The sequence below is a fragment of the Perissodus microlepis genome, chromosome 3 (assembly GCF_051167445.1).
Source record: "Perissodus microlepis isolate ML-2025 ecotype Zambia chromosome 3, ASM5116744v1, whole genome shotgun sequence".
NCBI classification, from domain to species: Eukaryota; Metazoa; Chordata; class Actinopteri; order Cichliformes; family Cichlidae; genus Perissodus; species Perissodus microlepis.
In genome coordinates this window covers 8,215,429-8,240,738 of record NC_140463.1, presented here as the reverse complement: position 1 = coordinate 8,240,738, position 25,310 = coordinate 8,215,429, and the positions used below count along the sequence as shown (strand labels likewise).

Sequence of the window (25,310 nt, the reverse complement as noted above, 5' to 3'; positions counted from 1 at the left end):
AGACACAGGATCCACACAGCTCATCACTCCGAACATGTGTGTGAATGTAAAAGCCCCACAAGGGACAAAGTTTGGAAAATAGCAATAGCCATAAACTCTCTGTTGAAATGACAGAGCAGGTAATACCAGGTCCAGGTTTCCCTTTTTCAAATGTAATTGCAAATTAAACAGGAGCTTTAGGATCATGAGCGCAGGGCGATAAATCCCAGTTTTAAAGGAAAAACTGCATCTGCAGCCATGTGTTTCTGGATTGTCGCCACTTTTGGAACAGCAGGAAGACTCCAAATATTTCCTTCAACGTCAAAGTGTACTACACTTCAATGAATCTAAGGGGACTGGTGCATAAGGGGTTAAAGTGGAATTAAAATAACTGCCTATAAGTGCAGAGGTGCTCACTGAGGCCCGTCAGAAATGGTCTCAGAGGAAGAAGAAGCTGTTCTTAAGGAAGGGAATCGGGGAGAAGAGGCTGAGATATCCCACGATCCTCCATCTAATACCATCTGGAAAGAGCCTGCTTGGCAACAGCTTCGTTTTTCAGCAGTGATCCCAAACGCACCGCCAATGCAGTGAAAGCATGGATAGAAAACACTATCATTCAAGGATTGGCCTCCACTCAACAGTGTGGGATCATCATGATAAAGAAAGGCTGCCAACATCCAAAGAAAAGCTTCAAGAAGCCTGTTACTGAAGACTGTGGTGGAGATTATATCACACATATGTTCATTTTCCTAGTGAAATATAAATGGATGAAGATTCAGCCCTGCAGAGCCGATGGTACTTCAGTCACACATGAATTATAGTCTTTGTTTGGTGACAGTAAAGGTAACAGTGCTGCAAACACACACACACACACACGGACTAATTCCCAATAAGCCAATCAGAGCTGCCTGTTAAAGGCTGCTGTGTGTTATTAAGGCTACACTGCTGACTCAGGAGGATCAGAGGAAAACCAGCACGGCTCTTTCTAATCTGCTCTTCCTCACTTTCACTGTGTCTTTCCTCCCATCTCACAATCACTACTTTCACACCACTCCTCAGACTCTTTCTGTCCCCCTTCTCCTCCACCATATTTCCATCCTTCTCTTTATTTCCTCCTCCTTCCTGTAATGCTGTTATACATTCTTCTGTTTCTCATTTAGCCATTTCTTTCCTTTCTAATCGCTTCATTGATTAACTCCTCCTTCTTTGACACATTTCACTTCTTCTCCTTCTTTCCTAGCTTCCTGTTTTTCTAACTTGAACTCCTCATTTACATCACATTCACTTTTACATGCTGTTTTACGTCTTTGCTCAACAATGAAACAAATATTAAACTTGTCGAGGTAGAGTTGTATATTTTCATGTGTAACCACATGGTAGTAGTTTCATTCCCCACCTCTGAGTGCAGGCGTACGTAAGACACACAGTATCATCCCTCCTCTAATCTCTTTATCCTGGTCAGGGTGACTGAGGAGACTCGTCTGCTGGACCCTCCGAACGCTCCAGTCCTTCACTCCTTCCATCCCTCGGTCCCTTTTCTCCTTTTTTCCCTCTAGACTCTAAACCAGTGAGGATTTAAAGGGTCCCAGCTTCCACAGGAGTGCGTTTATGGGAGGTTGCTCCTCTGTTTCCATGGAGATGAGTTTGATGGGCTGCTGGTGGATCTAGGCCACATAACCACGGGTGTTGGATTATCAGCTGGTGAGTAAGGAGATAATGGACTGAGGGTAGAAGGCCGCACATTATGCAAGACATTTTTTAAATATCATACACGTTTTTGCTCAATAGAATTGATAACAATAAATATGGAAATGTGAGGGAACAATGTAGGTTTATTTGGTCTAATGTTGATAGTGGATATGTTGTATATTCACGTGTGTGTGCTCTTATTTTACCTGTTGCTTTTGTTTAAACTCTTGGTGACCCCACACTACAGCACAAAAACCTGAAGATTGCGTGTTACCAAAGGGTCTTTATTTACCTGAATCTTCATGAAACGTTACTAATCAGTTCTTAAGAAAGAACCGGTAATAATCTCTAATAAAAACAATTTATGTTCCCGGGTTCAGGTCCATAAAGCAGCCAGTTTGGCTCCTAGTTAGCCACACATGGCCTACTTAGATGATAAGGTGTCAACAACAAAATCTGTCTTACCCTTATATTGCAAAATATGGCTCATAAAAGTGTTGGCACTGCCTCAAAAATGCCATTGAGCTGCCAGCTTTGGATCCTATGTGGTCCGACCAGTTAGGGCCAAACAACACCTGGTAATGAAATGTCTTTCTAAAAAAAAGCATCCTTTCCATCCGGTTCTCCTTTAGTCTCATAGTCTTTGTAAAGCTCTAACTGTTAGTAATTATTCACAAAAAGAATGTTTAATAAGCTAAAATAAGACAATTTTGTGTTCTTTAAATACACAATACCATAATACCATTATGGGTCAAAGAAATGTTGTCAGACAACTAACTTTGTGCTGCAAAAATGGTACAGCTGGCCTACTAGATGTGGATCACAGAGGGATGCCAGAGGCTAATCAGTTCGGGTACCGATGACCACGTTAATGTCAGGTCTAAAATTTTTGCAAGGCATGTATTTCTTTAAGCCCAGGAAGATTTTTAACATCAGCACTGAACAGCTGGAAAAGCAAAATTGTAATGATGTTGCATAAAGACAGTATTTTATGACATCTTGGTACCCGGTTGGACACATCCAAGGGGCAAAGTGTTCAAATAAAATGCCATCATGCTAAACTCACTGTGGATATTTCCTGACTGTATGACATTCTGTGTTGCAAAGGTTTCACCAAAATTCATTTTTTCTCCCTTTCTGGACAAAAAATAGCCAAAAGAAAAACATCTCCATGGCCAAGGTAGTACCGTTACTCCCACACCAAGTCTCCAGATTAACTCCACCCTCCATAGTTCTACAAGATATGGACGAGGAGCCAGGTGAAGTCAGTGCGCAGGACAGGTGAGTACCATACAAATACGACTCAAAAACTGTAATGAAAGTGATGATTGTGAGCTACCTGTGGGAAGTGTAGTTCAAGTGTAGCTCAGTGGGTCCTCGAAGAGGTTTTCGAATGGGTTTAAAATGATTCAGGGCCTCTTGCTAAATCTTTGTAGGCCATAGGACAGCAGGTTCATGGACTTATCGGGCTTGGGTACCAGCCAATGGCCTACCAGAGTTATATCCAAACAAACAAGAAATAGTAACCTGAAAGACATTTGGACCAAAAATGTATTCACAGGCAAATTTTCCAACAGGCTCTGGAATCTTAGAGGATTTTAGCGCCCATGGGCCTCGTGAAGAGACCCTAATGGACCTTTATCGTGATTCAGAGGCCATTAGCAGTTGCTGTAGTGTCTAAAGTTAAAGTTTCATAATTTCTTGAAGAATGACACCAGTTAGTGGCAACTGTTCAGGGTTATTGATGGGAAGGTTAACGGATTGTTTTCTTTGTTTCAGAGCCACCCAAAAAGCTGGACCGGGGTTTCTCTTCAATGTCAATAACAGCAACAACAATGAAGAAGAGTAAGACACACACACAGACTAAATACACTTACATGTAAAATGTATTTGCATATATAAACTTATCTCTTCACTTAAAACTAGACGTGTAGTTTTACAATTACATGTATGTATCCTGCTTTCCTGCAGGGAGGAGAAGAAGAAAAAGAAGAAGGAGAAGAAAGAAAAGAAAGAGAAAAAGGAGTAAATTTGAGTCCATATCCAGATATATAGATTTTCACATAAATCTCAATATATTTCAACTTTAATGAACACTGAAAACTGCTTATTTGTAATTATCTCTCGTAGGAAAGAAAAAAAGGAGAAAAAAGAGAAGAAGGAGAAAAAGCAGAAAGAGAAAGAAGAAAAAGAAAAGGAGAAGGAGAAAGAAAAGGAGAAGGAGAAAGAAAAGGAGAAGGAGAAAGAAAAGGAGGCCCCGTATGTTTAGTTTATCTTCTTAAACAGAAACACTGGCTCTGTCTTGAAAAACTGATTTTATGAATGCCATGTGTAATGCTGAAGTACACATGTGCTGCAAATACAAATTATAATTGGTTATGTGTTTGCAGCCCCAAGGAGATCACAGTGATTGATCCTGCAGGAAACATGTACTACTACTGGCTGGGTGTGATCACTATCCCTGTCATGTACAACTGGACCCTGATTATAGCCAGGTAACATGGACAGCTTAATGTCAACAATAAGTTCCCAGTGCCATGAAAATAAAAGCCAACAATGCCAGAGAGCTTGGTTACTTAAGTAACTACTGTGCTGAATGACATGCATGTCCATTTCAGGGCATGTTTCGAGGAGTTGCAGACTGACTACTTGATCTTTTGGTTCCTCCTGGACTTGTTGGCAGATCTCGTCTACCTTGGTGACATGGTCTTCAGAACTAGGACCGGTCTGAAGACACACACAGATTGTTGTAGACGTTAATGTAAGCACACAAATATAATGGTACAAACATGTACAAATTTTGAATGCTTGTTTATGTGATTGCAGGTTACCTGGAGCAGGGTTTGCTGGTGAAGGACGAGCTGAAGTTACGTGAACGGTACATGAAAAGCTTTCAGTTCAAACTGGACCTGGTGTCCATGATTCCCACTGACGTGTTCTACTTTGCCGTTGGTGTCACCTACCCCGAGATCCGCCTCAACAAACTCTTCAGGTTTAACAGGTAAACAAGGGTTAATCACTGCTAACCAGTCTTTGGACTAAGTAGGAACATATTTTTGAATTCCATGAATTTATGAACATTTCTTTACAGTTTAACTAAAAGTTGTTGTGATGTTTAACTCAAAGGTACAAATATGAATCTTTTCCTTTTCCTAAAAGTCAGAGATTTGATGATGAAATTAATAAGACTGATTTTCTAAGGATACTGAATATCCACACATAATGTCACAGAGGTATTGGACTGTCTAACCCTCACAAATGCTATTCTGCAAACATAACTAATAATTTCTCAGCAGTGACAAGAGTAACCTCCTATCATTTCAGGATGATGGAGTTCTTCCAGCGCACAGAAACCAGGACAAACTACCCCAACGCTCTGCGTATCTCCAACCTCGTCATGTACATCCTCATCATCATCCACTGGAATGCCTGTCTTTACTACTCTTTTTCCAAAGCCATCGGTGGGGTTGTTGGATTCATTCCTTATCTGGATTTAACCCCTGAGGAAGCCCCGATAAAGGCTGTAACATATTAATCTGTCCTGTCCTTTCAGGTTTCGGTTCTGACAGGTTTGTGTATCCTGACCCGACCGATCCAGAGTTTGGTCGTCTGGTGAGGAAGTATGCCTACAGTATGTACTGGTCCACGTTAACACTCACCACCATTGGAGAAACACCACCACCTGTAGAGAACTCTGAGTACTTCTTCGTCGTCACAGACTTTCTGGTGGGTCTGGCCTAACTTTAGCTTTAGTATATGACTGTGTAGCATGTGGCTAAAAAAACCCAAGCCTGAGAGTAGACGCGTTGTGGGGGATTTACCTCAAGAGGTTTGGTTGGTTTTGAAAGCTTAAACAGACAGATGGTAAGATGTTAGGCATAATTTGACAATATTTCTTTACTGATACAATACAGAGATTATAAAATAGAAAAATCTGCGTTTGGCTGCTTTCATATTATTTATTTAATACTATATAAAACAACAATGAATAGATGTTTATGGATATCCTATGCTTTTCTACAGGTGGGGGTGTTGATTTTTGCTACCATTGTCGGTAACGTTGGCTCCATGATCACCAACATGAATGCTGCCAGAGCTGACTTTCAGGCTCGCATTGATGCCATCAAACAGTACATGAGTTTCCGAAAGGTCAGTTAGTCTGTGATTTTTATCATAATGATCCTTTAATAGTATTTGCATCTGAAATAAAATATTTTTTTACATAAATCTAATTGGAAAATCCCATTTATGTTGCTTCAGCTTGTACATAACACCTGCTTCGCTTTTTTGTCTTTTTTTAATGACAAAAATGACTCTTACTTACCAGAAAACAGATACTGTATCAATGCACCTGATGATCAGTACACCAGTAATGTAGTCCATCAAAGCACTGCTTGAACCCTTCCCCCATACTTCTGTTTCCAACCCAGGTAACAAAAGACCTGGAGAAGCGAGTGATCAAGTGGTTTGACTTCCTGTGGACCAATAAGAAAGCAGTAGATGAGAGGGAAGTGTTGAAATACCTCCCTGACAAACTGAGAGCTGAGATCGCCATCAACGTCCACCTGGACACACTGAAGAAGGTCTTTACACACTCCTAAGCACCCCTCATAAATACAACAGAAATGTAAAAAGTCTAAGCATGAGGTCTTCTCCTGTGTGGTGTGGCAGGTCCGTATCTTTGCGGATTGCGAGGCTGGTCTGTTGGTGGAACTGGTGCTAAAACTACAGCCTCAGGTCTACAGTCCTGGAGACTACATCTGTAAGAAGGGTGATATTGGCAGAGAGATGTACATCATCAAGGAGGGAAAACTAGCTGTCGTTTCTGACGACGGTCTCAAGCAGTTTGTTGTTCTCAGCGATGGAAGCTACTTTGGCGAGATCAGCATTCTTGCTATCAAAGGTAAGCCTTAGTGACTTTATTAGCAAGCTAATCCTTTCGGTCACAATGGCAGTAACTAATGCTAGAATGATAATGTGCTAATGCTAGAAAACCAAAACCTTTGGACGAACTGTTTAAAAAGATTTTCCCAAATATGTACAAAACTTTAGAATGGATTTTGCTATTGAGCCAAAGCTGGTTTAATATTTAATAAAAGTATGTTTGTTTCTGCAGAAAACTGGAAAAAATTAAAATGCCATATAATGTTATTGATGGATTGGGCGCTATTACCTTCTGACTGCTTCTGTTACCTAATCAGTCTCGCTTCTTCTCCAACAGGCAGTAAGGCAGGAAACAGGAGGACAGCTAATATCAGAAGCATCGGTTACTCCGACCTGTTCTGTCTTTCCAAAGACGACCTGATGGAAGCCCTGACAGAATATCCTGATGCTAAAGCTCTGCTTGAGGAGAAAGGAAGGCAGATTCTAATGAAGGATGGGCTGCTGGACCTCGAGGTACAGTCACACTATCTCATTTAGAAACATTAGCAAACATCTAGTCTACAGAAATAAAAACTTTATTAAAACTAACTCTGTCCTCCAGGTGGCAGCGCAGGGCCCAGACCCCAAAGAGATCGAGGAGAAGGTGGACCGGATGACGAGCACCCTGGACTCCCTGCAGACCCGTTACGCCCGGCTGCTGGCCGAGCACGAAGCCACTCACAGCAAGCTCAAACACAGAGTCACCCGGCTGGAGAAGAAGTTGGTGCCCCCACAAGCTGATCCGTCAGGTGAAGCTCCACCCCCAACACCTGAGATAGAGGCAACCAAATAAGAGGAGAAGTAAGGAGAAGACAACAAAGAAGAGGACTGGAGTGTTCGATTTTAGAGCTTGAGTCATCTCAATGGGTGGAGATCAAGATGTTTGAACCTCAGGTGGAAAGTTGGAGGAGTTTCTGTTAAAGTTTTGAAGACAAATTGGAAAAAAGAGGACAAAATCTGTTTCTTGCATTCAGAATTATATAACATCACTTCACATAACATCTTCTAGAGATAAACTTCTCTTCGTAAAGTATCGACCACCAGCTGGATTTGTGATGTCAGCACTTACAACTGGAAGTAAACTGAGGAGGGGAGCTGACTCCAGATTACACTCAGAGAGCACAAGAAGGACAACTAGGCCTCAAAAGAAACTAATGTGACACTATGTAGTACTGTTTCCATGTTTAAGTTGTAAAACATTGTAACTGTAATGTATATAAATAATGAGCAGTAACTTTTCTGGATGTTACAGAGGTTGTTCATAGTTCAAGCTTTTGCTTTGCAGCAGTGACTCCTAAAGTGCGACGTGGGGCCTCCCAGTGACCCTTGAAAGAACTGCAATGTTCAATTTTGTAATTACAAAAACATTTTTTAAGAGATGATTTAAAAACAGCCATGGGATTTAAATTGCACCTAATATTTTGTCATTTACAGTTCAACTAAAGCAGTGGCTATCACATGGGAAAGGGATTTAAAGCTTTAAGGTGAATTTGGGGTGGGGTACAGATGATTTGAAGATCAGCCCAGTTTGTCCCAGGGAAAAACCAAACATTATTAAATGTGTACATAACAAAAATGGTAATACATATTGGTTTGTGAAGCCTCAGACTTTGCTGTTGTCTACCACAGCATACTATAATCCTTTCTGACTGTAATAAGTACTATCATTTACTAAATAAATATTTTTTATTCATTAAGACTTCAAAGTATCAGCTCCCCCCATAAACACACTGGGAGCATGTTTACTCAGGTCAGAGTGGGAAGTAGGCGCCACACAATCAGACTATAGGAGTTGCCCCCTGCTGGCTATTAGAAAGAATGCAGGTTTAACACTTAAGCGTTGCATCATTTTTCATACTGGGGAGCTGCATCCATCTTTACATATACAGTCTGTGGTTAGCTGCTGCACACCTGAATAACCTTTTTTATGCTGCGACTTGTGCTTTTTAAACTATGCAAAAAATATGAATGATAATTATGTTGAATCTGGAACAAAATGCTGAAATAAAGATATTTTATAAGAAAAAATCAGAATGGCTTGTTTCATTTCCAGTGCATTCTTCTTCTTCTCCTCATTACTATTATTATTATTGTTGATTAAAAGTACATAGAAATGTTGATGAGGTCAGATGGTAACTGATGTAGGTAAATGTGCCGTAGGAAATGTTAATACTACCGCAGAGCACGGGGAGTTTTTTTTTTTAATCACATTTTTTGTATTATTGATCTAAGACCTTAGCTCTAAATGAGCTTTTTATATTGTTTACATGATCGAAATAAATTAACAACCAAAAAACAAAAAGTAACTAAAGTTGAAGCTGTGCAGTGACACGTATGTGTGTGCGTTTGCGTACACGTGTGCGTGTGTGTGAGGTTGTGGGATATGTAGTTTTACTCCTGGATAAATCGCTAAACAGACGTCGTTTGGTTGTGAGAACTACAAGAACCGGCATGCACCGCGTTGCACTACGCATGACAATCAGGCACCTGGCTCCACTGTGCTGAGTGTTGAGGTGTGTTTAGCTCATAACTGCTCATTAAATGAGGTTTTCTGATTGTCTTTGGAGTTAAATATTAACATTCCAGAAGCTTCTGTGGATAATTAGAGTTTGGTGAATGTTGTTTACCGGAAGTGACGCTTGTTTCCGCCTGGTTTTTCTTGGAGTTTGAATGGCAGTTGGGTTGCTGCAGCTAGCCGGCTAGCAGCACTTATGAAGTGAATTTGGCCTTTAACGTGAGCGCGCGCGGTGTAAACGTGTTGCTGTGTACGTGCTCAGGTGCAGCGGTCAGGTACACGGGCGGAGAAGGACACAGTCCGGCTTCGTGTCGCTGTGACTCAGCGGGACAGCTGGGGTAGTCAGGTAACCGCTGAAGACCCAGCCAGGTGTCAGGTAAAGGTGTCAGGCAGCTGTGAGCACCTGAGGAGAGCAAGCTGAGGCTGCGCAGAGCCTCCGGTGAGGCTGAGGCAGCTCTGAATCACGTATAAAACCCCTCTGCTGCGTGGAAACGTGCCCTAATGCGCAAACCAGGGTCCAGCCAAAAATCTGCTAATTCACCTCTGCAGCATTAAATCCACTAACAAAGGCACGCTGCTGCTGCAGAGACAGATAAACATGAATGAGTGGCAACATCTGCAGACATCGGGCTCAAATCTGAACACTTAAAGTTCCTGAGAGAGGTGATAACTGGTTAAATGCATGCAAGGCCAAAAGTACTGTAATAGTTTAAAATTGTACATATATCAATGCTCTCATTCTATGTCTACACCAGAGACCTCTCAGAACTTCTGTGTTTTTACTGCTGCAGTGTTTTCATTGGATTTTCTACTCGTTTTCTAAGCTTGTTGATGTATCCTTGATAAAATGCATTCACTTGGAGTATTGGTGTGGAAACTCTTATGCTGCTGCATCCATACAAAGTCAGTCAGATCGGTGAAAAGTTCTCACCTGAGCCCCAGCTCATTGTTTGTCCAAAAAATAACTTTTGAGGATTTGATGAAGCCATCCAGTATTTGCACCCTCAGAGTAAATCCTGGTGGAGGCTGAGTTGTAGTACTGAGAAAATCTCAGAAGGTGCATTGTGGGTAAACTTGCGTAGAGCAAACTTGTGTGTGTGAATCCTTCTTTCAATCATTTCTCACATATGTTGCTCTCTGTAGAGGCAGTTGCCATGGAGCCCGCCTGGCGACAGCAGGGCCGCGGGCGAGGCCGGAGTCAGGAGGCTCAGGTTGAAAGGTCACGACCCCTGCAGAAGGAGAGAGAGAGGCCAGGCACTGCTACAGGAAGAGGAGTCAGGACGAAGACGGGCTCTGCACCTGAACCTCCGCATGGTGATGAAACACTCCATGAACCAACTCCCCCTATCGGCTGTGTGGCTGGTGTGAGTTTATTAGTTCTTCCCTGTGGTCCTCAGGTTTGGCTGTCCAATCCAAGTTTGAGGAGATCAGGAAATCCAACCAGGCTGCTGCTCAGCGATTGGTCGAGAGCCACTTCAGCTCCTCCTCCTCTGATGAAGATGACAACAGCATCGATGATGGAGACCACAAGGAAGGAAAGAGAGGGAAGATCCTGGCGTCCGCCTTCACCACCTACACCGACCAGACAGGTGAGCAGCCAGGCATTGCCGTGGCAACACCACTGTGAAGATCAACTGGTCAAATGGTTAAATTGATTTTTTTTTACCGGGTGTGCAGATGTTTGAAGACAGTAAGGTGAGCCTGATATGAAGCTGCGCAGATGTTGTGGTATTCCCGCTCACTCCCTGTGTGTGTGTGTGTGTGTGTGTGTGTGTGTGTGTGTGTAGGTGGGGATGCCACTGGCCTGCAGAGGACCGGTCAGTACGTCAGCGACCTGTTTCAGTCCGGAGCACTCACCTGTCTGATCTGCATCGCCTCGGTGAAGAGGACACAGGCGGTGAGACACGTTTACACACACTTTGATCTCCTGCTGTGTGTTGATTCAGCTTCACTGATCTGACGTCACCTCTCTGGTTTCTGAAGAACATTTAACGACAGCTTGAGGCAGATTTTCTCCTTTTCTTTGTCACATTCATAGAAGCAGATCTCACAGAAAGTCAGAAGAACTGTAATCATGCAGTTCTCAGGTTTTTGTGCTTTTTTTCTCTTTAGTTTTTAGTTTTTGATTGTATTTATGTAAAAGGTTTAAGTAAATAGTTGGAAAAAGAACAAGTAAATATCTTGGAGAGGTGTCTGGGGTCATTTTGGTCACTTCAAGATGTTTCTTTCATAATTTCTCAGACATCCTCTGTGTAAAAGTTAGTGAACTATTTTTGACCCTGGAGACTGTTTGCTTTCATCACTTATTTCCTTCTCCTCTAGTCAACCACTACTAGTAGATAATACTACATTACCCACGAATCTCAGCTGTAGTGACTTTTTCCAGTATTTCTACAAACCTGTGAGGTTCTGTGATTGGCTGGTTGTAATGTGATGTGCTCTTTACACAGTTTGTTTTAAAATCTTATAAATATTAAAAGGACCAGAGAGGGAGACCACTTTAGACTGAACTCTGATATCTGGTTGTGTGCGTCCAGGTGTGGAGCTGCTCCAGCTGTTTCTCCCTCTTCCACCTGCCCTGTATCCAGAAGTGGGCCAAAGACTCGGTCTTCCTCGTCTCCTCAGTCACTGATGAAGACTTTGGTCAGAAGCAGCACCCGTGGCCCTGGTGAGGAACAAAAGCCCTTCACACGTTAGAGTCCCACTATGACTATAGCCAAACGTGATAAATCCATAAACACGGGCGAGGTTTAAATATTATTTGGCATGAGGGTGAATCTTCAGTACAATTACATCGTTTTAAATGGAACTAATTACTGATAAGCTGATAAAATCACACTGATAAAGCGCTGTCTAACCAGAGAAAAGTTCTGTGTTACATTTGTGTTTAAAATTGATTGTTGTTTTTTTTGGTTTTCCTCTTTGTGGTTTCTGTTTACTAGCTAAACTTGTCTGTATAATAGAGTCGTGTTTTCTAATGTTTCATTTGTTAATTAATAAAAAATCTCACTTTGAGATTGGTCGGTTGTAAGGAAATAATCATCAGTTAATGTGTCTGATTGTCTCCCCTCAGCCCAAAGTGCCGTGCAGAGTATCCACCCAGTGCCACCCCCAACAGGTACGTTTGATTTCTTTATCCTGTGTGCCCAGTTTTATCGACCCGCCCTTTAGAGTTACCACAGGCCACGCTCGGTGCTAAATCCACTCTGCAAATTCACTTTAACAGTAACATAATCAAGTAGCATTAAAAACAAACATTAAGCGATAATGTGGTCAGATAATTGCATTAAAACAGCACAAACGCAGTGCAGAGGTTCAAATCATGGACTCCAGTTACCTAACAGCTATAGCTGCCTGTGTCATTAAAAGAAGGCACACCAATAATAATGCAAACTTTAAGCCTTAATACAATTTAAAGAGGTGAGTTTTTTTTAAAAAGTAGAGGACCAATAATAGAGCCCTGTGGAACTCCACGAACACTCTATGAAGCTTCTGCTGGTTGTTTCCCTTGTACAGCTGTTATAAAGGGGTATGAACAGCTTTTCTGGCTGTAAAGTTGTGAGCCTGTGGAGAGTGAGTGCTTGAGTTCATGTTTCATCCCCACAGGCTGAAGCAAATATGGCTAAAGTACAGATATTTGATATTTTGACTCAAATGTGTTCAATATACATGTGAAATGTTGTTTTATTGAAAGTATTAGTGAGAGCTTGCTCCACCGACTCCTAACAGGCTCCAAGAATATGAACACAGACTTTTAAATTCTTTGATTTTAAGGTTTGACACTTTTAAATATCTGAAGTTCATTCAACACTTTCTGTCCCTGCTGGAGGTGTTACACGGTCGTTGAGGTGATGCTGCTTAGTGTTCCTGTATCCTCAGTATCGGTTTGTCTTTCCACAGTTTTCTGTTTTATTCAGTTTTCAGTTCTTTCTGTAAACGATTTTATAACTTGTACTCTTTTTTTTTTATTGATTTTTTTTATTTTATTGATATTTTTTGTTTCCTGTGTTTAATCAAAGTTTCGAAGTTTAGAGTTAAATCCATGAGTAACTTTGATCTTGAAGCAGACAGAGAGCAGTAAGCTGTTTAACAGATAACATGGCTGAACATTGAAGCACTGAAATACACTCTAATGTTCACTCAGGCCCATGTTAACATTTCCAGCTTTACAGCACAGATAAACATGTTGACATTCTGATACAAAGATGTTTTGGTTCACTTTTTTCAGTTTAAACTATATTAAGGCTGGAAGTTGTTATTGTTGGGGGCGTGGCCTCTTTGACTGACAGGTGGCTGCTGTTGTTCGTGCTGTTGGTGCCTTTTGGAGCTTTTTGTAATGTGTTGTTAATTATAACAACGGGCCATTTAAGAGTCTGAGCTCCAGTTGTGGGAGGTTATTGGGACGTGAGCTCTGACGATGAAGTGTCTGTAACTTCCCACCTGCTGCAGTATAGGTTGGAGAGAAAGAGCAAATGTACATCACTTTGTTGTATCTCATGTGAACGCTGACCAGCTTCACACAACGCAGATGTGCTGCTGCTGCTCTCCAGCAGGGGGAGCCACACCCCACACTTACTGTAGTTTCATGCTGTTTGTGCTTCAATCTCAGTATTTACTGTTAGAAATGCTTAATTTATATTACATATAGTTTTTTTGTAGTTTTCAGTTTAGTTTCAGTCACTTTAAAAGTTTAAGCATGTCTCACCTGTGTCTCTTTTAGTCAGCTGTTGTGTTTCTGCTGACTGGGTTCTTCCCAGCTGAGGATTTTCTGTCTTTAATCTTTGATCTCAGTAAATAATCACTAATCAGACTGTGGAAAGTTTTAAACACATCACATGGTACAGGTCGGTGTGTTGAAGACACTGAATTAAAAAAATAAATGTTGGCTGTAAACTTCAGAGTTTAAAAGCTTTTTTGTGGTGTGTTCAGGTACACGTGTTACTGTGGGAAGCTTCAGGATCCTCCAGCTGATCCGTGGCTGGTTCCTCACTCGTGCGGCTCCATCTGTCAGAAGGAGCTCAAACCTGCCTGTGGACACACCTGCCTGCTGCTCTGTCACCCCGGTAACCACACACACACACACAAAATAAGTGCAGAAAGGATAAATGGAGTTATCCTGGAGATCCTTAAAAACTGGGCTTTGTCCCCAGAGGACGAGCAGATTTACAGTTTTGCATCCTCAGTAAACACATCACACAAACAGCTCTGAGCTGGGAGCGTGGAAATGTTCTTAAAGCTGTGTGTGTGTTTCAGGCCCCTGCCCTCCATGTCCAAAGATGGTGTCGGTGTCTTGTCTGTGTGGCAAAGCTCAGCCCCTCCCCCGTCGCTGTAGCAACAAGGTGAGCCTCACAATCTGCAGGTTTACAGCGTGCTGTGGATGTTGGTGACATGCTCACTGTGTGTTCTCTCTGCAGGCCTGGTCGTGTCAGCAGCCGTGTGGAAAGTTGTTGCTCTGCAAGCAGCACACCTGTTCACAGCCGTGTCACACAGGTACACACACAGTCTCTCACACACACGCAGAGTCATGTGTGAAGCTTCACTGTGACTCAACACGGTCCCGAGTGAGCTGTCCAAAATGCCCGACTGAAAGCCCCCTCTCTCCTGTGTGTGTCAGAGTGCGCGCCCTGTCCCAGAGTCAGCGTTCAGAAGTGTGTGTGCGGCAGAGAGAAGGCAGAGAGGCCCTGCGCCAGCCCCCGCTGGACCTGCCAGCAGGTGTGTTTGCAGTGTGTCAGCAGCAGCGCACAGCTGGATTTGTGTGACTGTTTATTGCCAGAATCTGCAGATGTTCCAGACGAGATGTTCTGTGTGGTCTTTGCTCGCTGGGTCAGAAAGTGTAACATGAGTCATTAAAGCTGTGGAAACGGCCCCGTGTGGTTCGTCTGATGTGTTTAGTTTTATTCTGAGAGCAGGAAGCCCCGCCTCCTCTCACTCACCTGTCTGTCTGTCGCAGGTGTGCGGCGCTCCGCTCTCCTGTGGGAACCACACCTGTGAGGAGGTGTGCTGTGATGGCGACTGTCCTCCATGTCCTCGCTCCATCAGCAGGACATGTCCATGTGGAAAGACCAGTGAGTGCTCACGCAAACACACACAGGTTTTCACTCCATGCTACTGTTTTCTAAGTGTGTGTGTGTGTGTGTGTGTGTGTGTGTGTGTGTGTGTGTAGAGTCGTCTCTGCCGTGTACAGAGGAAGTGCAGCCATGCGGCGACACATGCGATCGCCGCCTGGCATGTTTGAAGCACACCTGTTCAATGAGGTGTCACCGAGGGAGCTGCGAAACCTGCAGACAGGTCTCTCACACACACACACCGATCACACATACACACATGTGCACAGACACACACATGTGCACAGACACACACACGCTGAGCCCCGCTCTGTGTCTCTGCAGGAGGTGGAGAAGGAGTGCAGGTGTGGCCGATACAGGAAGCAGATGCCGTGTCATAAAGAATACCTGTGCGACTCCAAGTGTCCCAAAACCAGGAACTGTCAGAGACACCAGTGCAGGAGGAAGGTCAGTCCACCTTAAGACGTTCTCATTAGAAACTATCAGTCTGCACGAACTCACACCTGGCTGCAGGAAATGCTTCACCTGTTTCAGCTCTCACTGGTTAGCATCACATTTGTGAAGTCTGGGCTTCTAGATTATGGGGAGAAAAAATAATCAGGATTATTTTAGTCATTAATGTGAATGAAACAATTCAAATGAAGGTGAGCAGACCGGCACAGTAACCAGCAGAGGGAGACAGAGAGCTGCAGCCACCTGCACACTGAGCCCCGGAGACAGCTGTTAGTAATCCTCCTGGTTCACCTACAGAAACCCTTCAGCAGGTTCCCACACACGACTAGATTGACTCCCAGGATAAAAGAAAACTTTCTTTAAGGTTTGTGGTCCTGGATTTAATCCGTATGTGGGAAACTGAGCCTTGGAGCTTTCATCTTGGCTCCAAATCAACTGAACTCAGCGAATTTGAGTTTTTATGAAGCAGTGAAACAGCACGGCTATAAAGAAAGCAGGTACACTTGATTTATACCACAAAACAAGCAGAACTGCACAAAGAAATCATCACGTCACCAGTAAAACTCCTACACATGGCCTCTAGGGTACAAACTGTGAGTCTGCACAGGTGGGAATCAGAATAGAAACGGTGAGGAAGTGATGCAGCAGGCAGGAACAGTTAGACCCAGAGGACGTGTGGGTGTGTGTGGATCGCCCACTCAGTGTGTAGTATCTCAGATTTGTTCCACTCTGAGTGTGATGACATTAATGTTCCACCAAATCCTCTGATGGTTCCTGCAGTGAAACATCTGGAGCCTCTGGATTTGTTATCTTCTCGGTGTTAAATAAATGATTTTCCATCAGCTGCGGTGACGGCTGGTTGCATAATGACACACATAAGACCCTTCATACCTCCGTCTTCCTCTTCTCTGGTAGATTAAAGGTCTCGGAGAGAGCGAAGGCGAGCTCAACGCAGGATTGATGAAACGTCTGAGCAGTGAATGAAGGACTCACTCGCAGAGGGAACCCCACGCTTTCGTCCCGGTGTCTCGCTTTGATCGCGACGGCAACGATGTCTCGTTTTTGTGGCGTAAATGTCACCCTGATGGCATCTGATCCGAGTTTAAACTGATAGGAAAAGGTTGTCTGACGCCACGTCTGACATGTGACATGATGAGGTTTAATAATCCGCCCGCTATCAGACCCGCGGGGCCAACGGGGACGTTTCCACCTGCTCAGATGTAAATGGGCGCTTTCAGTCATTTTAATGTTCGCTGTCTCATCCTGTGCCTCAAACTGTTGTTTGGTACCAACAGGATTTAAATACTTAATAAAGCCCAAACAGCTGCAGAGTTTCCCTTTTTTCTGGTTCTTTTTATTCTGGCACTGTAAATGTTATTGCACCTGCTCTTTTATAAAACGATCTCGTTAGCTTTCATTTTGCCATCAAACTCCTCGTTTTATCTCATAAATCTACTTCATCTGTTTGCTTCTCAGCAGCGAGCCCCCCTGTGAAAGCCCACAGTCGCTCTTTGTGTAGTTCAACAGCGTGTTCGTAGAAGTAAAAGATGTTTATGAAGCTGTGGAAGATGGTTAGCAGCAGCTGGTGTCTGCCACCTGAGACCCCTCTACTCCGTCTGACCCAGCAGAGTGTTTATAACATCAGCGTGAAAATCTCTTTCTCAGTGGAGACGTGACATTTACAGGATTTTAAAGCTGGAAAAATGGATTGTGCCAAACTCCAGTCCAGCTACATGGGAGTCCCAGTTACATCTGAACTCACAGGGAGTCAGAAACCTGCAGCTTCTTCAATGTGCAGAGCTCAAAATGACCGGTTCTTAAAGTCCTGGCTCCCTGCAGAGGAGCGGCCGTGACGTTAACCTGATTAAATAAACACTGAGTCCACACGCTTCATTATTAACAGGTAAATCTGTTCTGAGGAGCTCAGAGTGTAGACAGCAAGTACAAAGTAGTCGGCTGATTAATATAACTGTTATTAATCTGGAACATTTGGGGGCGGAGCTCATACGACCTTTGATACATTAAATCACAGGAAGTTCCATTTCCATAATAAAAGCTCCTTATCACCTGACGGAGGCTGCAGGGTGGCGGGGGCCGGCGCTTTCTCTCGTGAGATGACCTTTAGGGTTCAAAACCCAGACAAGCCTGCATCCGCCCTCCACCTCTGTTAGTCCTGTGTGAACAGAGTTACTCATAGCTGTGTGAAAAAACACAATGTGATGACGTGTGTTGCACATGTTTGATGATTTTGGCGCCAAACAGCAGAGCAGGACGAGCTGCGGTCGCCTGTATTAAAGAAGTAGAAGAAGAAGTGCCTCAGAGATAAACCTGTTTCCCACGATGCTTTGTGTTTCAGTGTTGCCCCGGTAACTGTCCCCCCTGCGACCAAAGCTGCGGCCGAACCCTGGGCTGTCGGAACCACAAGTGTCCCTCAGTCTGTCACCAAGGTAAGTAATCTGATTACATTTAGATAGATTACATTGTGCAGAATCACAGTGGGATTCAAATCAGTTGGAATGAATGGATCAGTGATGATCATTCATTTGGTAACAGGCTCAGTTTCATAGGTGATCATTTGCATTTATTGCTTTAAAGACCAAACGTTTCCCAACATTCAGCTGAGACTGAAGCATAAGTCAGTGCTGATGTAACAGCTGCAGTTCCTCTAGTGTCCACCGGAGGCTCCAGCAGTCAGACTACCTGTGTTAAACTTCACAGCAGAAACAAACACGTTTAGGGGCCAGCAGTAAAGAAAGTTTGAGTCTCTGAGCAGACATGGACGGACCTCAAACTTCTCAACACACACACACACGTCACATCACATTCCTGTCTGTCAGATAGGCTGTGAAGTGTTGAAGGATTCACAGCTGGATGAAGGTGAGAGGTCAAACTGAGAAGTTCTGGCCTACTTAAGAGACTGTGTGTGTGTGTGTGTGTGTGTGTGTGTGTGTGTGTGTGTGTGTGCGCGCGCTGACATTTCTTCCAGCTGATAGCACAGGAAAAAACACACACACTCTCGAGTCTTTGATAAAGGGAATTAATGACGATCAGCAGGAAACAGAGGTCAACTTTTTCCCAAACATTCAGCTCTGTGTGTGTCTGTGTCTGAATAACAGACAGCTTCCTGCGTCTATTGTTCCCTGATTGGGCGATAACAGATAATTTATTCATCCATCCGCCTCTTGATTGGCTGAATAGATTAAAGTCAATTTATTGGTGTGACTGCGTGCTGATTGGCTGCTCTGACCTTTCAAGAGGGAGCAGGGAGAAGGTTGCAGCACTGCCAACGCATTGCCACACAGATAACAGCTGCCACTGAGCCGTGTGTGTGTGTGTGTGTGTGTGTGTGTGTGTGTGTGTGTGTGTGTGTGTGTGTGTGTGTGTGTTTGTGTGTGTTTGCTCACTGGGAGGCTGCAAACTTTGAGGCATCAGTTCGGTTTATTTTGACCTGCAGAGGTAAACTTTGATATTGTGACTGGTGTAACTATGGAAACTATAAAACCACCCAACCCTATGTTTACTTTTTAACATCACTTCAGTGGGAACATTGTTTCCCACAGATTTGGATCCAGTTTGTGTTGTTAGGGGAGGACATGTTTTCTTCAGTCAATGATTAAAGTTTTTCCTCTGCAGAGATTTTAATTGCTGATTTCTTTGCAACAAGTAAATAACAGGCCGACATAATCGGCTGCCTCTTTGCTGGACTGCAGGACTCCACCAGGCTGCCCTGGTTTCAGGATATTTCAGGACAGCCGGTTTTGTTCGGTGCTCTCGGGACCTTCATTTGGTAGGGGCACAGGTCATCAAGCAGTGACCTCTGACCTGCACTTGGGTAGTTTACCACAAAGTCAAACCGGCTGGAATGCACCTCCGAGTCTAAGGCCGAGGTTCTTGGTTGCTAAAGGGTTGAGTGGTGCTCGTGGTTTGGGTGGAGTTGCAAGTTTCGATCTTCATGTGTGTCGAGATCTTGAAAAAGTCAAGAGAGAAGAGAGGAGCAGAGGGGAAGTGAGGGATCAGCGTCTGTTCCAGGCTGATGGTTTCTCTGGTTGACCTGTGTTTGTATCCATCAGCTGCACGTGGTGACAGCAGAAGGATGTCTGGGCTCTCCCAGGAAGACACAGATAACCAGATAACTGGTTGGTTGAGTCTCTCATCATGCAGAGGAACTCAATCTTGGACTGCAGCTGGTTGTCTTTGTTCTGCTCTGCAGCCTCTGTGATCGGCTCATGAACCAGTTCTAACCTCTTCACATCAGCCCGAGCAAACATCGAGCTTCCAGTGCAGAACAAAACTAGCACCACCAGCTGCAGCCCAAGAAGATGTCCCCTTTAAGTTCAGCCTACATTACTTTGTCCATCGATGGCACTACAGATGTTCTCCTGCCCCACAGTCTAAAAATAAGCAGAGCTCCTGGTTTGGACATCACTCCTTTAGAAGGAAAAGCATCTGCTGTTCAGGTTTTATCTGCACAAGCTGTGAGACACGAGTCTCCCACTCAGTCCTAGCTGTTGCCAAACATTCGGTGTGTTATTTTAATGGAAGTCTTCACAGCAGTGAGTGTCGACTGACGCCGTGCAGGCAGACCTGCCAAAGTCTCACAGAGCAGCAGCAGTTTATCTGATTGCTGAACAGGAAAGACTCAGAGATGTGTTTGTCATGAAGAACGTGGCTTTGTTTGTAGTAATGTTACTAAACATATTAGACAAAACCGGATGAGGGAATGCTTTCTGTAATCATCGATTGATAGAAGATATATATATCTTCAAGCCCCGGCTCGGACAGTCCTGGTCGTTGTGTCCTTGGGCAAGATACTTCACCTACAGCCTACTGGTGTTGGCCAGAGGGGCCGATGGCGCAAAATGGCAGCCTCGCCTCTCAGTCTGCCCCAGGGCAGCTGTGGCTACAACTGTAGCTGCCCCCACCAGTGTGTGAATGTGAGAGTGAATGAATAGTGGAATTGTAAAGTGCTTTGAGGGTCTCGAAAAGTGCTATATCAATGCAATTTATTATTATTATTATTATTATATATGTGTGGCTTACAGGTGGGCGGTCTGCTCAGCTCAGTGGAGGATTTTTAATAGTAGGATATGATAAACTCTGTTACTGATGATCATGTTCCCCCCGGTTTATCTGAAAATTAGTGAATTTGCCCTTTAATGTCACCCTCTCTGACTCAGGCAGCTGTTATCCGTGTCCAGAGTCGGTGGAGGTCCGGTGTACGTGCGGCTCGACGGTCCTTGTCGTCCCCTGTGGCCGCGAGAGGACCACCAAACCACCTCGCTGCAAGGAGGCCTGCAGGTAACCACACACACACACACACACACACACACACACACACACACACACACACACACCTGTGCTTTAGATCCTGAGGGCAAACCTGCAGTGAGGAGGTTAAAAGCGCAGCACTCCTGTTTTCCTGCAGTCTTAAATAACAGTTCTGCAGTTATGCAACGTCTCCTGAGAGCTTTGATTAAAACATGCCTGAGAGCCACAGCGGGTTATGCTTTAACTGAGTTTTAATTGTTTTTACTCTCTTATTCGTCGTGCTCTGCTGTAACGAGGCCGATCGTTGACCCGTAATGAGCTGCTCCTGTTGGCTTTGGGTACGGGCAGAAAAGAAAAGCAGGAATCAGAAAGGTCTCACTAAAGTTTCATCTGCTGTCCTCAGGTGTCCTCCGTCCTGCCACCACCCGACCCGGGAGGCTCACCGCTGCCACCCCGGCACCTGCCCCCCCTGCAAGCAGCCCTGCCTGCTGCCGCTGCCCAGCTGCAGCCACACCTGCCCGCAGCCCTGCCACGACGTGGTGCTGGTCAAGTCCCAGCAGGTAAAGGACCACTTCAGGTCCTCGTGTGTTTGTTTCTCTGGGATCTGTGCTGATCCCAGGCTGTGTGATAAGAGAGGAAAATGATGTGCAGCCTGCTGACCTCTGACAAAACCACCAAACACATGAGGTGCAGGCAACAGCTGTGACTTCAGATGCTTTTACTCTGAAACTCTCAAAACGTTGATGTAAAAGTTACTTCCAGAAGACAAAGTGTCTAATTAGAAATGGAGTGATGAACTGAAGTGTGACGAGCATCGCTGAGAGAGATGGACGTCGTGTGCCTGAAACTGTTTTCACATTTAAAAATAGAAAAAACATTTATTTGCCTCTAAAGGTTAAAGAGTGTTAAGGAAAACCTGCACACAGTGTTTTTCACAGGATGAGGGACTCTGTGGGGTGAGCATGTGTGCGCTGCAGACCGAGCTCTGCTGTGTCAAAGTTTCTCCTGTGCACATATTTTATTTTTCCAGATTCTTTGTGTTAAATAGAATCAATCACCAGAATCATTTCAGCGCTTTAAAAGTGAATAAAGTGAATTAAACGAATAAAAACAACGACTGCTTTACTGGAAAGTACTTCCATTTCCTGTTTCTTATACAGTCAGATTTAGCAGGAAGTTTCACTTTGTGTGAAACTGCACATGTATCGTGGTTTAGTCACTTTCCAGATTTAGATTGTTAGTATGAAATATAATTCACAGATAAATCTGAGTGCGTCTTTAATCTGCCGATGTTCTCAGAGTTTTGGTGCTTACAGCTGATGCTGAAGTACTTTTTATTCAGATCTGGATGCCGTGGACTCGAGTGCATACTTCTGTGTGTTTGCGAGCGCCGTTGTCAAACATCTTATCAACATCACGAGCTCCATAAAGCAGAAAATGTCCCGTGTCCTCTGAGAGAGAAAACACAGAGGACAAAGTGTTTCTGTTGCTCCACCAACAAGTTTTTTCTCCATGTGGTTTAGGTTCACTTAGCCGGACCGTGGGAGCAGCCGTCTGAACCCGCGTTTGTCAAGAAGGCTCTGCCCTGCCCGCCATGCCAAGTCCCCCTACCGACGTAAGACACACACACACACACACACACACACACACACACACACACACACTCACTCTCTTCTTGATCACAGCAGCAGGTAGACGTGAGCTCTAACACAGAGCAGTCTGCAGACACCTACAAAACAGGATTAGTGGTTGTTGAGTTAACTCTGCTTTAATCCTGGGGAGGTTCACACCTATCCTGCTCCAGTGTAGGTCGTACTTTAGATAAGAGGTTAACAGGTATGACATCAGCACCTACTGACCAATCAGATCTATGGAAAATAGCATCACCATTTCTGGAAGATCCCTGAGATTGTAGAGGGTCAGAGGGGATAGAGATGGTTAGGAGGAATCTTACCCTGGGTTTTTTTCTGTTCGTCAGACTGTTTGAAAACATCTTAATGTCGTACAAGTTTAAACTGGTTATGTTACCCTAAGCAGCATCACACAGACCTAGAGACCTGTCAGGCATCCATGACAACCAGCGGTCGCTTGGGGAAAGCGTATATTCCCAACGTCAATCTCTTTGTGAATGAAAGTTAGAATGACTGGTTGGTGGAGGTTGCTGGACTTTACTGACCGGTCTCCAGGGACGTATGGCCGGTGCTTCAGTCTGTTTAACGGCAGCTTTTCATTCACTTCACTCTATTTCACACATGCTAACTCTTTTAAATGGAGTTTGTAATTCATACTCGTTTTTAGGCTGACAACCAGCTTCATGTCACAGTAAAAGAGCCCAGATAACAGAAAGATGTCCTGGATATGTTGAACCTGCTTCATAGTGCATGCTTCCCGCCAACATATGAACCTGGTCTCAGAAAAGTGTTTTTCCTTTTAGAATTGAGCCGTATGTCCATGAAAGGCAAACATTTGCTGCAGAGCGGTGAAGAAAACGTGGTCACATGTTTCTGATCAGCATCGCCAAAGAAGCAAACGTGGATCGGTTTACTTTTCAGAACATTGAACATGTGCAGAACCAGAAAATCAAAGTGTTTCTGTGCTGGGCGAGCTCACAGTGGTTCACATTTCCTTAAATTAGATTTCAATGAATATGTAAAACATGATGTAACGCGCCGGGCTCCCTGCAGACGCCGAACCAAGCTTAACCGAGGAGCTGGAGGCCTTTTAAATAATTAAAGTGTTTTCATCATGTGGTGCCCAGAACCCCTAAACACACACGCAGAAATCACACCCACACACACACTGAGGTGCTTTGGTCCCGTCACGAATCATTAGACCTGAGATTAAAAAACACTCTGCCTGCCAGCTGCCTGCAGCTCAGTGACGCAGTCAACAACCAACATCAGCCATCTGTGTGGGTGTGTGAGAACCTCTGTATCCCCCCTACACACACACGCACGATGTTGAGTCAAACTTGTGCTGGAGCCGGTCCTCCACGGCTCTGCGTCAGCATGTCGAGTCAAAGCGAACACAAATGAACCGGGGGTCGCACAGATTCAGTCACGTTTTCTAAAAATGTGCCAGAAAGTGATCATGTGATGTGACAAAGCGGCCGTGAATGGTGGGAGTCGATTCAGTTGAAAGAAGTGAAGTGAAAAAGCTGTTTTCACCATCACACAGCGTTTACACGAACTGACCGAGGTGACGTAAGGTCGGCGCGTAATGAGCCAAAGTAAATGGATCGTTTAAAAAAGTGATTGAAGTTGGTAAAAACAAAACAGACACATGTTTGAAATTAAGTAGAATATATGGAGTTTAATAGAATGAGCTGGAGAATATATGGTGAGTGGATGGTCTTTAGTATCTTTGTTCACAGTAGTGACAGGATGTGAGCCGCTAACCGAAATAAAGTTAATGAGCAGAAGCTGAGGCAGCTGGGAAATATACAAATAACAAGGATGCTTGCAAAAGAAAAGATGGAATAGATGAAGTTTCAAGTGAAAGTAAAAGCATGAGCAGCTGGAAAGTGGGTGATTTTAAATTGATGGATGGAAACGAAGGGATGATAAGAAAATGTGGTTTTACAGTATGAAAAAAGTATCAGATAAACTAAGTGATGCTGTGGACCAACTGGAAAATATGGAAGTAAATGGGAAGAATGGGAGCGAAGGGACTTTATATGAGGGAAGTGATGGACTGTGATGTAAAACTGACGAGGCAAGTGTAAATATGGAGGTAAATTAGATGCATGGAAGTCGATGGATAATGTGATAAAAGTTCATTAAAAATGTGGAAAGAACAGCATCGGAGCAACTCGGCAAGCCAAACAAACGAGCGTGTATCAACACTTTGTCTTCATCTGCGCCTGACGGAAAAACAGGAAGCGTTAGATAATCAACCAACAGCCGAGCTCTGCACATTTCAAAACAGTCCCAACCCCCCGTGATGTTCTGCAAACATTATAAAAGAAAATAAAAATGCAGTAAAGTCCATTCTGACTTCAGCGCACATTGAAATAAAACAATTCAGCCATTAAAATACTAATTGAACAGTAACGAAGTCAAAATAAGATGACATATATAAAAAGCCAAACTGAATTTAAGTCAATGATTTTATTTATTTTTGTTTTCCTCCATCACGTCTCACATCATCCCTCGACCTCCAGCTGCTCCAGCTTCTGCCCGTTGTGATTACATCTTTTCTTATTAAGGTCACTGTCAATCTCTTCGTCCACTGGAAAATATGAAACTAAATCAGATGAATGGAAGTGAATGGATGCCCGTAACGGGTGGATACGTTTAAGGTTAAAAGAAAAAGCCCCAAACGGCTAAAAAATGTTTACGAGAAGTCTGGACTCTGTTTAAAATGTCACAAAAAGCAGAATACTGTGATCATAAAACCATATCCAAGTTGTTTGTTTA

The 25,310-nt window shown here is 43.8% G+C and overlaps 2 protein-coding genes across 3 annotated transcripts in view; both read left to right on the top strand.

The window, feature by feature from the left end:
- The first annotated feature begins 992 nt into the window (after nt 1-992).
- cnga1b (cyclic nucleotide gated channel subunit alpha 1b) lies at nt 993-8,600 on the top strand. The gene is made up of 15 exons (XM_084912665.1): nt 993-1,680; nt 2,821-2,949; nt 3,448-3,513; nt 3,640-3,693; nt 3,799-3,927; nt 4,059-4,163; nt 4,287-4,393; nt 4,495-4,669; nt 4,993-5,129; nt 5,222-5,394; nt 5,692-5,817; nt 6,099-6,251; nt 6,340-6,571; nt 6,890-7,065; nt 7,154-8,600. Exons 2-15 carry the CDS (start codon nt 2,840-2,842, stop codon nt 7,382-7,384), a joined length of 1,974 nt encoding a protein of 657 aa, XP_084768791.1. The 5' UTR covers nt 993-1,680; nt 2,821-2,839; the 3' UTR covers nt 7,385-8,600.
- Nucleotides 8,601-9,031: 431 nt separating this feature from the next.
- The window catches only part of nfxl1 (nuclear transcription factor, X-box binding-like 1), a 28,067-nt gene continuing 11,788 nt past the window's right edge, over nt 9,032-25,310 (top strand). Inside the window, exons 1-17 of one of the 2 annotated variants that reach the window (XM_084923061.1) lie at nt 9,032-9,104; nt 10,250-10,420; nt 10,504-10,695; nt 10,894-11,003; nt 11,644-11,774; nt 12,180-12,224; nt 14,036-14,169; nt 14,360-14,445; nt 14,521-14,596; nt 14,721-14,818; nt 15,057-15,171; nt 15,270-15,394; nt 15,496-15,618; nt 17,981-18,071; nt 20,802-20,922; nt 21,296-21,452; nt 22,416-22,507. In XM_084923061.1, coding sequence (XP_084779187.1) covers nt 10,261-10,420; nt 10,504-10,695; nt 10,894-11,003; nt 11,644-11,774; nt 12,180-12,224; nt 14,036-14,169; nt 14,360-14,445; nt 14,521-14,596; nt 14,721-14,818; nt 15,057-15,171; nt 15,270-15,394; nt 15,496-15,618; nt 17,981-18,071; nt 20,802-20,922; nt 21,296-21,452; nt 22,416-22,507 — 1,856 coding nt within the window. In that variant the 5' untranslated portion in view covers nt 9,032-9,104; nt 10,250-10,260. The other variant, XM_084923062.1, reaches the window with a different exon arrangement.

Coding starts and splice junctions, on each gene's coding strand:
- cnga1b (XM_084912665.1), top strand. CDS start 2,840: ATGGCCAAGGTAGTACCGTTACTCCCACACCAAGTCTCCAGATTAACT. Junction 2,950..3,447: donor GAAGTCAGTGCGCAGGACAG/GTGAGTACCATA, acceptor TCTTTGTTTCAG/AGCCACCCAAAAAGCTGGAC. Junction 4,394..4,494: donor GGTCTTCAGAACTAGGACCG/GTCTGAAGACAC, acceptor ATGTGATTGCAG/GTTACCTGGAGCAGGGTTTG.